This window comes from Eretmochelys imbricata, chromosome 1 (assembly GCF_965152235.1).
Source record: "Eretmochelys imbricata isolate rEreImb1 chromosome 1, rEreImb1.hap1, whole genome shotgun sequence".
Taxonomy (NCBI): Eukaryota; Metazoa; Chordata; order Testudines; family Cheloniidae; genus Eretmochelys; species Eretmochelys imbricata.
The window spans coordinates 47,204,864-47,217,532 of NC_135572.1; the positions used below are offsets into that span (position 1 = coordinate 47,204,864).

A 12,669-nucleotide genomic window follows, 5' to 3' on the forward strand; every position below is an offset into this window, starting at 1 on the left:
TGCTTGGAAATAGGAATAGTAGGAACATGGATGTATCAATGCAGAAGGTATTCAGAAGTTCTCTGAGAGTTTTTTTTAAAGTAACAGCTGACATTGTGATGAAATGTCATATCCAGTCTGCTTAGTTCTGTGAATGGGTTCAACATTCCTCCCAATCAGGAAGCTTTTGTCTCAACTGTCTCCACTTTGACTTTGCTTTGGAACACAATGAATGAATTTTTTAACTAGATATGTCAGTGATTCTAATCCTACACAAGTTGACTGCAAATACAGCAAAACCACAATCTCTCCTGGGAATAAAAATGTCTGACTACTCTATGTCAGCCACGTATGTAGAAATCAGGCAACGTAAGACTTGGCAAGAAACTATGCCAAGGGCCAGAGAGCACATTTAGAAGAGCTATCTGTCCTCAGCCAAACAGGGCCCGAAGACCTGGGAAAAGCAACTCTTCAGAGGCAAGGAGAACTTACACTGACCTAGCTGGAGCTAACCACCACATTTCAAGAAAAGATTATTTGTGCTTCAGATGGCTCATAAAAATTACAGAAGCCTCCTTATCAGCTCCCTTTTTGCTATCAGCGTTATAGCTAAAATGCATGAAAAAGTTTGGCAGTAACTCATAACTCTGGTGACTTCTAAATGCTATTCTTTTAGTGCAGACACGTGGCCACAAAGCAACCCCACACAGTCCATTCTGGGATTAACAGCACATTGGATAGATAAGGAGAACAACTCTGTTTCATTGTAAAACTTTCAATAATACACACACACAGGAACCATCATTTCAGATGCACTTCTGGGCATGCTTCAAAAAATGGCTGATTGCCAAAGACTTCAAACAAACTCTGCAATCCCGCAGCGAGGATCCATTATTAGCATCTTCCTCCAGGGAGGAACTTATTTGCCGTGGGCTGGAAGTTGGCCTGACATTTAAGCCCCTCCCCTTCCACTGTCTCCAAAAAGCACAACACACAAACAGATTAGGTCTGGCTATTGCACAGCTGATTCAATGTGTGGTGGCCAGGTAGGACCACTTTCAGCATGGCTAGATGCCTGCTGGAACATAATTGGGTTCTCACTGTCTTTTGTTCATCGTATCCCCACGTGGAACAGCTTCCCTCTTCCTGTGCCCCAAATGACTTCCTTTTCCTCTTTCAAAACCCTCCTTAAACCATGTTTTTCATGTAATCTTCCAATTCTAGCCTCTCCCATCTTTGCCTCGATCCTTAATCATTTGCACAGTCCCTGGCTGAATTGGACTAAAAGTCCCTCAGGGCCAGTAACCATTCTTATATGTACAGTGCCACGAACACCTTTGGGAACATATAAATAATACAGTAGTGGTGGAAGTCACGATTCCCAGGCCTGATTCTCAGTTATACTAATCCCCATTTATATTGTTCTGACAGTGGACAGGGGTCTTAAAGTGGGTGTAGCTGTAATTCATGCACTGTAAGGCCCTTTTACACAGCCACAGCAGAGTAAAGGGAACTAAGGGTATGTCTACACTGCATTTTATAACCTGTGGCAGCAAGTCTCAGAGCCCAGGTCTGCATGGGCTCATGCTATGGTGCTATAAACAGCTGTGTAGGCGTTTGGACTCAAGCTGGAGCTCAGGCTCTGAAGCTCAGTATGGGTGGTGGCACAACACATATGCTGCTGATTTTAGTGTGGTAGTATGAGCCTGAATCCATAGACCCGGACTCTGAGACTCGCCACTGTGGGATTTACAACACAGTGTAGACGTAGCCTTAGTGTAACTGAGAATGAGGGCCCCTGTGTATGTCACCTGAAGTTTTATGAAGCCCTTCACAAATATTGGGAATTAAAGGCACTAGGACAGTGGTTCTCAACTGTGGTCCACCGCTCGTTCAGGAAAAGCCCCTGGCTGGCCAGGCCGGTTTGTTTACCTGCCGCGTCCTCAGGTTCAGCCAGTCACAGCTCCCACTCGCCACGGTTTGCCGCTCCAGGCCAATGGGGGCTGCGGGAAGGGCGGCCAGCACATCCCTTGGCCCGCGCCGCTTCCCGCAGCCCCCATTAGCCTGGAGCGGCAAACTGCGGCCAGTGGGAGCCATGTTTGGCCGAACTTGCGGATGTGGCAGGTAAACAAACCAGCCCAGCCTGCCAGGGGCTTTCCCTGAACAAGCGGTGGACCACAGTTGAGAACCACTGCACTAGGATAAGGTTTTACTTTTTTGTAATACTATCTGCCATTATTGCCACAAGTCAAACTAGACTGTAAGACCAGATACAGTGCTTAGCTTTTCTAGCGGCAAACTATGTTAATAGATTTTAAGGACAGAAGGAACCACTGTGATCACAGGTCTCATCTCCTGCATAATACAAGCCCCAGAACCGCACTGAGTGATTCCTGCATGTAGCTCAATAACTTGTGACTGAACTAGAACATCTTTTAGAAAGAAATCCAGTCTTTATTTAGACTTCAAATGATGGAGAATTCACCACATCCCTTGGTAAGCTGTTCCAATGATTAATTACCCCGATCTTAAAAACTGGAGCCTTACTTTCCATTTGAATTTGTCTAGCTTCAACTTTCACCTATTGGATCATACTATGCCTTTGACTGCTAGATTAAAAAGCCATCCCACCATCAGCTCAAGACATATCCTAAATGTCTCATCTATACTTTAAAAACATTTAACCCTTTAAGTCTCTCACTGTGTGGCAAGTTTTTCAGACCCATAGTCATTCTTGTCGCTCTTCTCTGAATCCTCTCCAATTTTTCAACACCTTTTAAAAATGTCTACAGCAGTATTCCTATAAATTAGTATTCCAGCTGTGATGAGAGCAGAGTGTGCTATACTCTTATCAAAAATAAGAGAAATTGCACAATGGCATGAAATGGAGTAAATATCACATGAAATTTTGGTACAAACCTAAGCAAAGTGTAACTTTAGATTACGCTTGTAAAGTTATTGGTCCCATTGGTGCTCTATGTTCTCACTGGTCTTTTGACACTTTCATGTCTTCGTCACATTCCCAGACAGCATCAAAGTGAAAATGTAAATGTTCACACAGAAAATGAACTATGAGTTGTAATTATAAGTTGCCCCTTCATGCTTATGTTCAGTTCTGACAAAGCCTATAGGCCCAGGGCTACCAACAGTTATTCTCATCCATAGTCCCAAAGCCTTTCATAGGACTAGGCACAGAAGGAAGTACCTTTTTGCAGCATCAGGCCCTATATCTGTAAATAAAAACCAAACTCTGTGTGTCTGAGAGAGAGAGAGAGAGATGCATGTACGCAGTCCTTCAAATTTAAAACATTTACAATACCATGGCATTCAGTTATTCAGTGTTAGCTCAATGATCTCTTAAAATACATCCCCAGATAGTGCCTTAGCATTGTAGTGATATGTTTGACTCCTCCAACCATACCTTATTCTTTCCCTCTATCATTGCCATGTGTTGAGTGATGCTCTGGATTCTGTTCCCTGTGCTGCTGCCACTTTTCAAGATGAAAGGTCCCTCGGTGTTAGAGCAAACTTCATACCTATGGACAGGAGCAATCAAATGCTTCTCTTAGCAAAATGAGTGTGGAATGAACAGTTGATTCTGAAGAACAAGTCGCTGTCCTAACCACCTGCTGCTCCTAAGGGACGTCAATGGGAGCTGTAAGGGCTCTGATAAGCTGGCCAATTACATCTATGCTTCTTGATATCATTGGCAAACATGGGCTGGAGGCTGAAGTTCAGATCCAGATCCAAACTTCCCCCAAGAGCGAAAGTTCTTTTGACTCTGTGTTCTTGTTTGACCCACAGTAGAGTTGGGCTTCAGGCGTGAAATTCAGCTATAAACCAGAATCTGAACTGAATCAAAATTTGGGACTGTTTGGGCCCAGTATTCTGATTCCAGTGTTCCAAAGTTTGAAGCCCACCGTTCTGGTTCAGCCTTAGCTTTAATTATTATTTATATTATTGTAAGACTTAAAATGCTGACAAAGTTTAAAACCTTCTGAGGTCAATTTTTTAAAAATGATTCCGATGCAATTTCTTTATGTGCAGGTTCTTTTGGTTATCACAAAAAATATGTCACAAGCTCTGATTTTCTTTGTTTCAACAGATTATCTTCCACGTTATCTTTCAATTTACAAATGGTAAAATATCTACTGCTGTGACTTCCAGTTTACTAGACAAGCAATAAAACTACAACCAAATAATCTTGCAAATTAAACAAAATAAAAATTTCTATCTAACTGCCAAAGGGTTTCAAAAAATTTTTTTAAAAGCTGAATTAAAATCATACTACATTAATGCCTTACACTACAAATCATCTTTTAATCAGAACATGCAGATGTGGCATGGTGGAACTAATTTGTTTTCCAAAACTTAATTTGGTACATATGGAAATAAACACTTGGGAATGTTTGTTACATTCTGTCCATCTCATATGTTTTCTCAGGACATCTAATTATAGTTTTAACTAACATGTTCAATCCCAATTTAAAAGGGAGAGATTGCCCCTTCATTTGTGTAAAAGGTCTTTCAAGTTTGATATGTTCTTCAAACACACCAAAGTTTTTAAATATAATACATTTAATGCTCATCAGCAAATTGGATTCATATGTACATCAGGCTGTTTGGAGAAGTCACCTTTAAAACCACTTGGTTGTGCACTGACAGCTACAGTACTACTAAACTGATCAAAGAATCGAATAACTCTACATTTTGCTTGCTTCCTTTATTGTTTTTGTATCACTGTAGATGGTTTACACCATACAATAATTTTAAAATGCTTTGCATTACATCAAGAGTAATATCACCTTAACTATTGTTATGTTAACTAATTGAACAACCTTTCAAAATGATGATTCATTAACTAATTTGGACATCATTACAGATGTGTGGCTTTCTGCCCCAAGAATTCCTTACGATGCAGGGATGGCTCAGCCATCTTACAGTGAAGGGTCATGCTCCTTCATGTGGAGGGTGGGGGAAGCGATGGAGAGGACTGGGATGGCAGGTATGCACTCTGGGTACAATCCACAAAACAACTCAGGGGCCTAAATGCCAGTGTTAGGTGCCTAAGTCCCCACTGCGACACAAAACCGCTGCTTGGCTGCTGCCTAACCCTGTAGATCATTTCGAAACTTATTTGGCTCCTAATTTTCTGCTGTAAAAGTTCCCTAGGAACCTAAGTTTTAGGCCCTGGGGCATATGCACTACTGCCCCACTCTAGGTGTCCGGACACCTGTCTTGTACCCAACCCCAGAGCGATTCACAAACCAGGGGAAGACAGACATTCAGCTGCCTAAGTCACATGCGGTGTTTGATCTAGCAGGCAGCCTCTGAGCATGCCTACCAGCTCAGGGCCCATTCAAAATCTGGCTGGATGAGGCCAGGAGGTATTAGTGTACACTTTATCATGATTAGTCCAATGGCTAGAGCACTCACCTGGGATGCTGGAGACCTAGGCTCAATTCTTCCTTTTTCCAGAGGGGGAGAAAAGAATTGAAGTGGGGGAGGCCATCTCCCACCTCCTAGGTGCGTACTTTGACCATCAGGCTAGAGTCATTCTCTCTCTTGCTGGCTTAATGACTATTTAAGAATTCATCCACAGTGGAACAGTCATTGGGGCAGAGTGTGAGAGAGTGTTTGTGAGGATCCACCTGCGTGGTGAAAGACCCCAGGGCCAGAAGCCCTGCTCCAATGATTTGTTCAGTAGTTATCCACAGTGCAACAGCTTCAACAGGAGAGATTGAGACAGCCCCACATCAGTACATGCCATAGCCTGGTGGTTAGCACACCCTTCTGGAGCCCCCCCTCCCGTAGCAGAGAAGGAGGAACTGAACCCAGGTCTCCCACATCCCAGGTGAGTGCTCTAACAACTGGATACAAGTTATAAGGTGGTACCACCACCTCCTCCTCAAACCATTTTGTGGGGAGCAAGGCAGGCACAGAGTTAATTCATGCAAGAAGTGACTTAGGCTCCTAAGCTAGCTGCCATTGGGTGGCTGGTTCTTGTTCATAGGTCACTAGCAGAGCGAGGCACCTCCCTGCAACCCAGACTTAGGGCTGGTCTATGCTACAGACCTATATTGGTATAACTACATTGCTCGGGTGTGAAAAATCCATAGTTATTCTGACCTAACGCCGCATGTAGACAGCGCTATGTTGGTGGGAGAGCTTGTCCCAGTAACTTAGCTGCCGCCTCTTGGGAGGGTGGATTAACTGCACCGATGGGAGAACTCTTGCACAGAGTTGCCCTTAAGCTCCTATCTCAGAGAGAGGGGCAGGGCTCAGCACACACTCCTCTGGTCAGCATTTCCCATTGGCTAGCTTAGGCAGCTCACCCCAGCAGGCTGGCTTTGTGGATCTCAGTCTAAGGCACCTGTCTCCCCCACCCTTCATTGTATAAAGAGCCTAGGTGCCTAACTTAGCCCTGGTCTACACTGGGGGGGGAGAGTCAATCTAAGTTACGCAACTTCAGCTACGTGAATAACGTAGCTGAAGTCAACGTACTTAGATAGACTTACCGCGGTGTCTCCACCGCAGTGAGACAACTGCTGCCGCTACCCCATCAACTCTGTCTGCGCCTCTCGCAGCGCTGGGGTACAGGACTCAACGGGAGAGTGCTCGGGGGTCGATAATCGCGTCTAGACTAGACGCGATAAATCGATCCCCGCCCGCCGATCCAGCGGGTAGTGAAGACACACCCTTATAGCTTTGTGAATAGCAGTGTTGTTCCTGTGATTTTCTAGGCACTAAGAAGTTAGGTGCTGTGATACTCAGCGTTGCAACACCTACGTCCCTTCACATGTCCTGCCCTATCTACCCAAATATTTCTCTCATGCTTTCCATATGCTGTTTCAAAAATCAGTTTCTGTGAGCACACTCGTGGAGGCCTGAGTAAGTGGATAGGATATAACTTTAAGATGATTTTATCAACTCATTCAAGAGCACGCTAGGACAAAAATAGGGTTTAGAGAGGTTCAAATAAAGTTAACCCCCGTCCACTTTGCCTGCACCACTCTTCAACAAATACAGTGTTTTTAACAGCCTGTTTAAAAAACAGGAAACTAAATTGGAGGAAACTGTAATATAGATGGGGCCAATAATGCTTCCATATTGCTGTGATTTGCAGTGACCTCTAGACTGTCTGTACACAAATGACTATTCATCTAGTCTCTTGTAGTTGGGGTAGGGGAGGGATCTTGTCACTTTTTCAGGTGAGGCATCATGATCTCAGTTCAACTGTTTTTCTTGTCCCTCAGGTGTTTCTTTGTCAGATTTTTGCCCTTTGAAGCAGGTGAAATTGTAGTCTTGCCTCACTGAATACATTGATGTCTCTTTGCTGCAGTGTTGAAAGTCTGGTCTCTTTTTGATAAAAGTACTTGTTGAAAAATAATTTGGCAAGGGAAGGTGGGAAGGGTTAGAAGAAAAGGGCTTCACAATCAGAATTAGGCTGTGCATCGGCTATGCCAGAGATCTCATAAATCCCTTATAGGTCTGCAGCCTCTGAACCTAGTTGAAACTATTCTCTGTAAGAGAATAATTTACAGGGGAGTATGTATGATTAGACTGTAAACTCTTTGAGACAGAGACTATCTCTGTTATATGTCTGTGTGATGCCCAGCATAATAATAATAATAAATAAGAAAAACATTGGATGGAATTTTCCCCAGAGATGTGCATATGTGGCTTCGATGGACTTTGCGTGTTGTATTATATTCACACTGCTGACTATAAAGTAATGCAATTATAATGGAAAATCAAATTCATTAGTACCAGTTAGCCACATTTTGAATGACTTCTTTTAATTCTGTTCTCAAACCATTAAATATATCAATGCAGAATGAGAACAGTTTTCAGTGTCCTGACCTTGTTAGCCAGTTCAGTACCTAATCTTTCCCCCCACCCTGTTATTTCTGAGTGAGCCACATAGTCTCATTGTTTAACCCAGCAGAACTGGCTAGAGCTGTGCAATAGGTAAAGGAGAGTAATTAAAAACATGCCTCCTACTTTGGTTTATAAGGGCACATATCTTGTAACAGAAAGGGAAAAATCTGAGCTGGATTTAAATATAAGCCCTGAGCCAAGTTTGTGTTTATATAATGATGTTTGAAAAGGTACAAACAAGAATGGAGCTATACAAATCCATTCTGGCTGGGACTGAAAAATCATAATCATCTTCCAGGTTTCAGAGTAACAGCCGTGTTAGTCTGTATTCGCAAAAAGAAAAGGAGTACTTGTGGCACCTTAGAGACTAACCAATTTATTTGAGCATGAGCTTTCGTGAGCTACAGCTCACTTCATCAGATGTATACCGTGGAAACTGCAGTTTCCACGGTATACATCTGATGAAGTGAGCTGTAGCTCACGAAAGCTCATGCTCAAATAAATTGGTTAGTCTCTAAGGTGCCACAAGTACTCCTTTTCTTTTTGCGAATCATCTTCCAATTATTTCAACTGATGCCTCAATGTGGGTCTCCTCGTATAACTTCATCTGTGCATTTTTGTCTGTGTTGTTGTTTGCCAATCTCTTCAAATTATTCACTATGTAAAATAGGTGGAGTGCTCCTGTTTGTAACCAAAAAGTGAATTGCTGTGGGGAAATCCCATAAATCTTTGGGAATCAGGGACTGAAATGATTATTTTTACCTGGAACTCTCTGGAGTTAGGGGGACTCCAGTTGAGCTGAGTTTAGTTTCCTTGCACACCCAGGAGGGTTTACACCAGAATTGGAGTCAGACCAATGGAAAGCACACAGCAATTCACAAACAAGTTAGAGCTGTGCCAGCATGCTCATAAGTAATGCGGTCAGTCTCCCCAGTCTTACACCTGCCTTCGCACAGATCCTTTCATGCCCTTTTGTGCTGGTTCCATGTATACACATGTAGGTAAGTGTATATATCAGGGCACAATCAGACCCCAGTGTTCACACTAAGTGGTAAGGAGATTCCTGTGGGGTTAAAGGTTAGGAATCCTTCCCCCCGTGACTGGAGGGATAAGGGTCCATTGTGCCAGGCACTGTACAAACACAAAGAGACTGTCCAGGCCCCAAACAGCTTCCAGTCTAAGCAGGACTGACAAAAGGTGGAAGAAAGGAAGCACTATCATCCCCATTTTACAGATGGGGAACTGAGGCACAGAGACATTAATGGTGAAATCCTGGCCCCACTGAAGTCAGTGGCAAAAATCCCATTGATATCAATGGGGACAGAATTCCACCCCAAGGGAATTGCCCTAGGTCACACAGGGAATCTGACCAACCTGGGACCGAATACAGAGCGCTTAAGTTCCAGGCCAATGTCTTAGCTACAAGATCTGGTAAATTGTGTCTCTTGAATTCCATTTTCTCTTCCCCTAATTAAGATGTGTGCATGCGTGTGTGTATACAAACACACACGCTTTAGCCCTGTTGTGTCAAGTGCTTGAGAAATAGGCTATTCATTTGTAAAACCAGAAGCCATTAATTCTATTTTGGATTTTCAGAGGAAAATGCCGAAGGGGGAATGAAGGGTCAAAGCTGTTAATCTGACACTCCCTATTCTCAGGAAGCTCAAAGCACATGCATCGTAGTTACAGTCAGAACACAAAAAACTTCCCGCCTTTTAAAGAAGGGACTTAAGACCATGGACAAACTTAACTCCCTGGTTTTCAGTTTTATGAATTTACATGCTTGTGAGGGTTTTTGTTTGGTTGGTTGTGGGAGTTTTTTGGAACCCGAAGTTCAACTTTAAATGCCATTTGTGGAATTGGCCACATACCAGCACTTCAGAAGTAATTTGGGGGAGGGGCGTGAGCCTGACTCTTAAGAATACATCAAGCTCTTAAGGAAGTAGAGTGTGCCATGTTTGAAGATGCAAAGATAATCACAGTGCTGGGAACCGTCTTGTGTAGAGGAGGAAGCCAAACAACAAGAGGAAAGCAGCATATGCTTCTGATTTCGCACAGGAAGCTCACAGCACCTCCTGCCAAAGCAAGATAAGAAAACTCCCATGGCCTATTCTGGACAAGGCCACTGTTATCAACCTTAGCTTCACGCTGTCCTCACTCTACTCCACAGCCCTCTCCCTTTCCTAATGAGTTTCAGAACTCTTACCTCTATTTGCATACCACATGCCAAGCATAATAGTGTGGTATATTTATAACTATTGATGGGGAAAAGTTTCCAGGGTGAGAGTGTACTACATGTCATTTTGGCTTATTCCACTGAAGTCAAAACACAAACCAGTTTCATTCTAGAGCCTAATAGGTATAAACACCAATATTAAAATAAAAATAGTCATGTTACCAGTATTGATGGTTTACATTGATTTGCGAGGGCTCCGGCAAAGGATTTTTCTAGTTATTCTCTGGGTGTACTGAACTTCCTGTACTACAGATGGACCTGAACCAAAACTCTGGAACCCAGCATGCCCCAACCTGGAACAAGATCTGAAAGTTGCAGCTCAGATAATATAGTGATGTGTACCACTATAAGAACCTGGATCTCTGTATTATATTAGGAAAGAGGGTGGCAACTTCTGTATTCACATTATTTGAATTCCTCATTCCCAAACCTACCAGTGAGATCCTGGGAGCCTACCAAAGCTGTCCCAGACTTAAAATCTCATTCTGTCCTCAAAAGAGTATTCCATTCTCAGCAAATCCATAGGTATTGTAAAGAAATATTGAGATCTTAAGAACAACTGACACCTTGTCCATAAAAAGAAAAGGAGGACTTGTGGCACCTTAGAGACTAACACATTTATTTGAGCATAAGCTTTCGTGAGCTACAGCTCACTTCATCGGATGCATGCATCTTGTCCATAGTTCATCTTATTCAAGGTGTCTCTCATATTTATTAACTGAGTTTTAATGGTTTTCGGGCACTGTCAATAAACAACTACTTCTGTGAAGCTGGAGTGATGAGACTGAATTGGGAGACAGCATAGGTACTAAGAGCAAGAGAAAGCCACACAGCCATTGGGGTTAATAACTTTTAACACTGGTTAAAAAAAATAAAACCAAATCATATCACCTTTCTCAGCGTCTATCATGTTTATACTAAAGAATTGTCTTCATCAGAGTTTGGGCAAACTTACGGCCAAGAGATGAAGTGTTTTGCATCATTCAAGATATGATCATGACAACACTGACTTAAAGATACAGGATCCGGAAAACCTAAGCTCTAGAATTGTGAAGAACATAAGGAAACTAGTTTCCCCTTTGGTTACCAAAAACACAGATTACATGAGACTATGCTTATCTGCACATTGGGGTTCTACAACAAAAGCCATCTGTGCTGTTGTGTAATCCACAGCACAAAGCACAAAGTAATCACACATTGTTAGGAATCCTGAATCATTTTCAGTCAGAAAACAAAGGGGCTTAAGAGTAGCAAGGAGATGTTGTAAAATGTCTTCTATGGGAGTGGGGAAGAATATTTGCTGGTACCTTGCCAATGTGTTTGAATATAATTGGCTGCCAGAGTTATAATGTGTTCACCTGTTGAAGAGACAAGGTATAAATGTTCCTTTGCTACTGCAGGTGCTGTGTCAAAAGTAATCAGTGACAGGGTGAAATACCTGTCCTATTGACATCAATAGGGCCGAGATTTCACCCAGGATGGCCAGACTACCATATTAAAGGAATAAATAAATAGCAATATGCTTGGAGCACATTTTCAGTAAGTGTTAGGACATGGCTACATTTTTACAAATTGTTTCTCTTTTTTAAAAGTGTCTTTGTATTTTAGTGCTTATGTAAGAGGGCCGGACTGAAAGCCTGGTGCATGAAATCCTCTGTTTATTCACAGTGACAGGTACAGCATGACAGCAGCGGTCCAAGCTTCCCCGCACTGACTCCTCAATGTGCCTCACACCTGACCTGGAGATAAGAAGGTAGGTCATTCTTCACTCTCGCTGGTCCTTGGCCTCTCTGCTGTGACTGTCACAGGTGCCAGCCAGGGCCAGCTGAGGTGGTGGTATCTGTGATGTCAATGCCTGCCCACTGGAAGCTGATCAGACATCACAAGCTCACGTCAGATTTGACACCTACCAGCTTGCAGATGGCAACCAACTGCTGGTCTCTACCAACCAGCACCACTCACTGGAGTCGGTCAAGCCCCCCTCTGCATGAACAGAAATGGGAGACCTCTGGCCAAAGACCCTATAAGCCATGCTGAATAGTTATCCCTTAATGAGCAGCAGGGGAGCAAGGGACTGCTCAGTGACCACTCCCTTGGACTCTGCCACTTGTGTGTAGGATGAAGACAAAAGTTTCTTTTCAATCTCTCTGCTCAGGTCGCGGGAGGGGAGGGACCAGTGTACGTTCTTTGTGAGCACCCAGGTGTCCCAGGTCCCATGCTTTAACTCTGGCTCCCATTCTCCTGGTATAGATCCGGGTTACTCCTCATGTACACTAAAAAGCAAGTGACAGAAAGCATGACCCCACAGGGCTTTCCTGACATGCAGCCATGGACTTAGGGAAAAGCTGGCTGGGAATTACAGGAGTCTTTCTTATTATTAACCGTGTGTAGCTGGACTATACAATCCGTTCTCTTTTCATGGTCACAGTTTCAAGCACTACAACTTGTCTTGAACTATTTGCTGGGGCTGCTACTGGGGACTGGTTGTTCTGAATTTTCTCAAACAAAACATTATCATCCTAAGAGCTCCCAGTATGATCAGGAAATTTGTCTGGGGCATGGAATGAAAAGAA

General features: G+C 43.2%; 1 protein-coding gene across 1 annotated transcript in view; it reads right to left on the minus strand.

The window, feature by feature from the left end:
* FLT1 (fms related receptor tyrosine kinase 1) overlaps positions 1-12,669 on the minus strand; it is a 129,241-nt gene that overhangs the window by 65,660 nt on the left and 50,912 nt on the right. Inside the window, exon 12 of the mRNA XM_077819089.1 lies at positions 3,401-3,515. Within this exon, the coding sequence (XP_077675215.1) occupies positions 3,401-3,515 (115 nt within the window). The remainder of the gene's footprint in view (positions 1-3,400; positions 3,516-12,669) is intronic.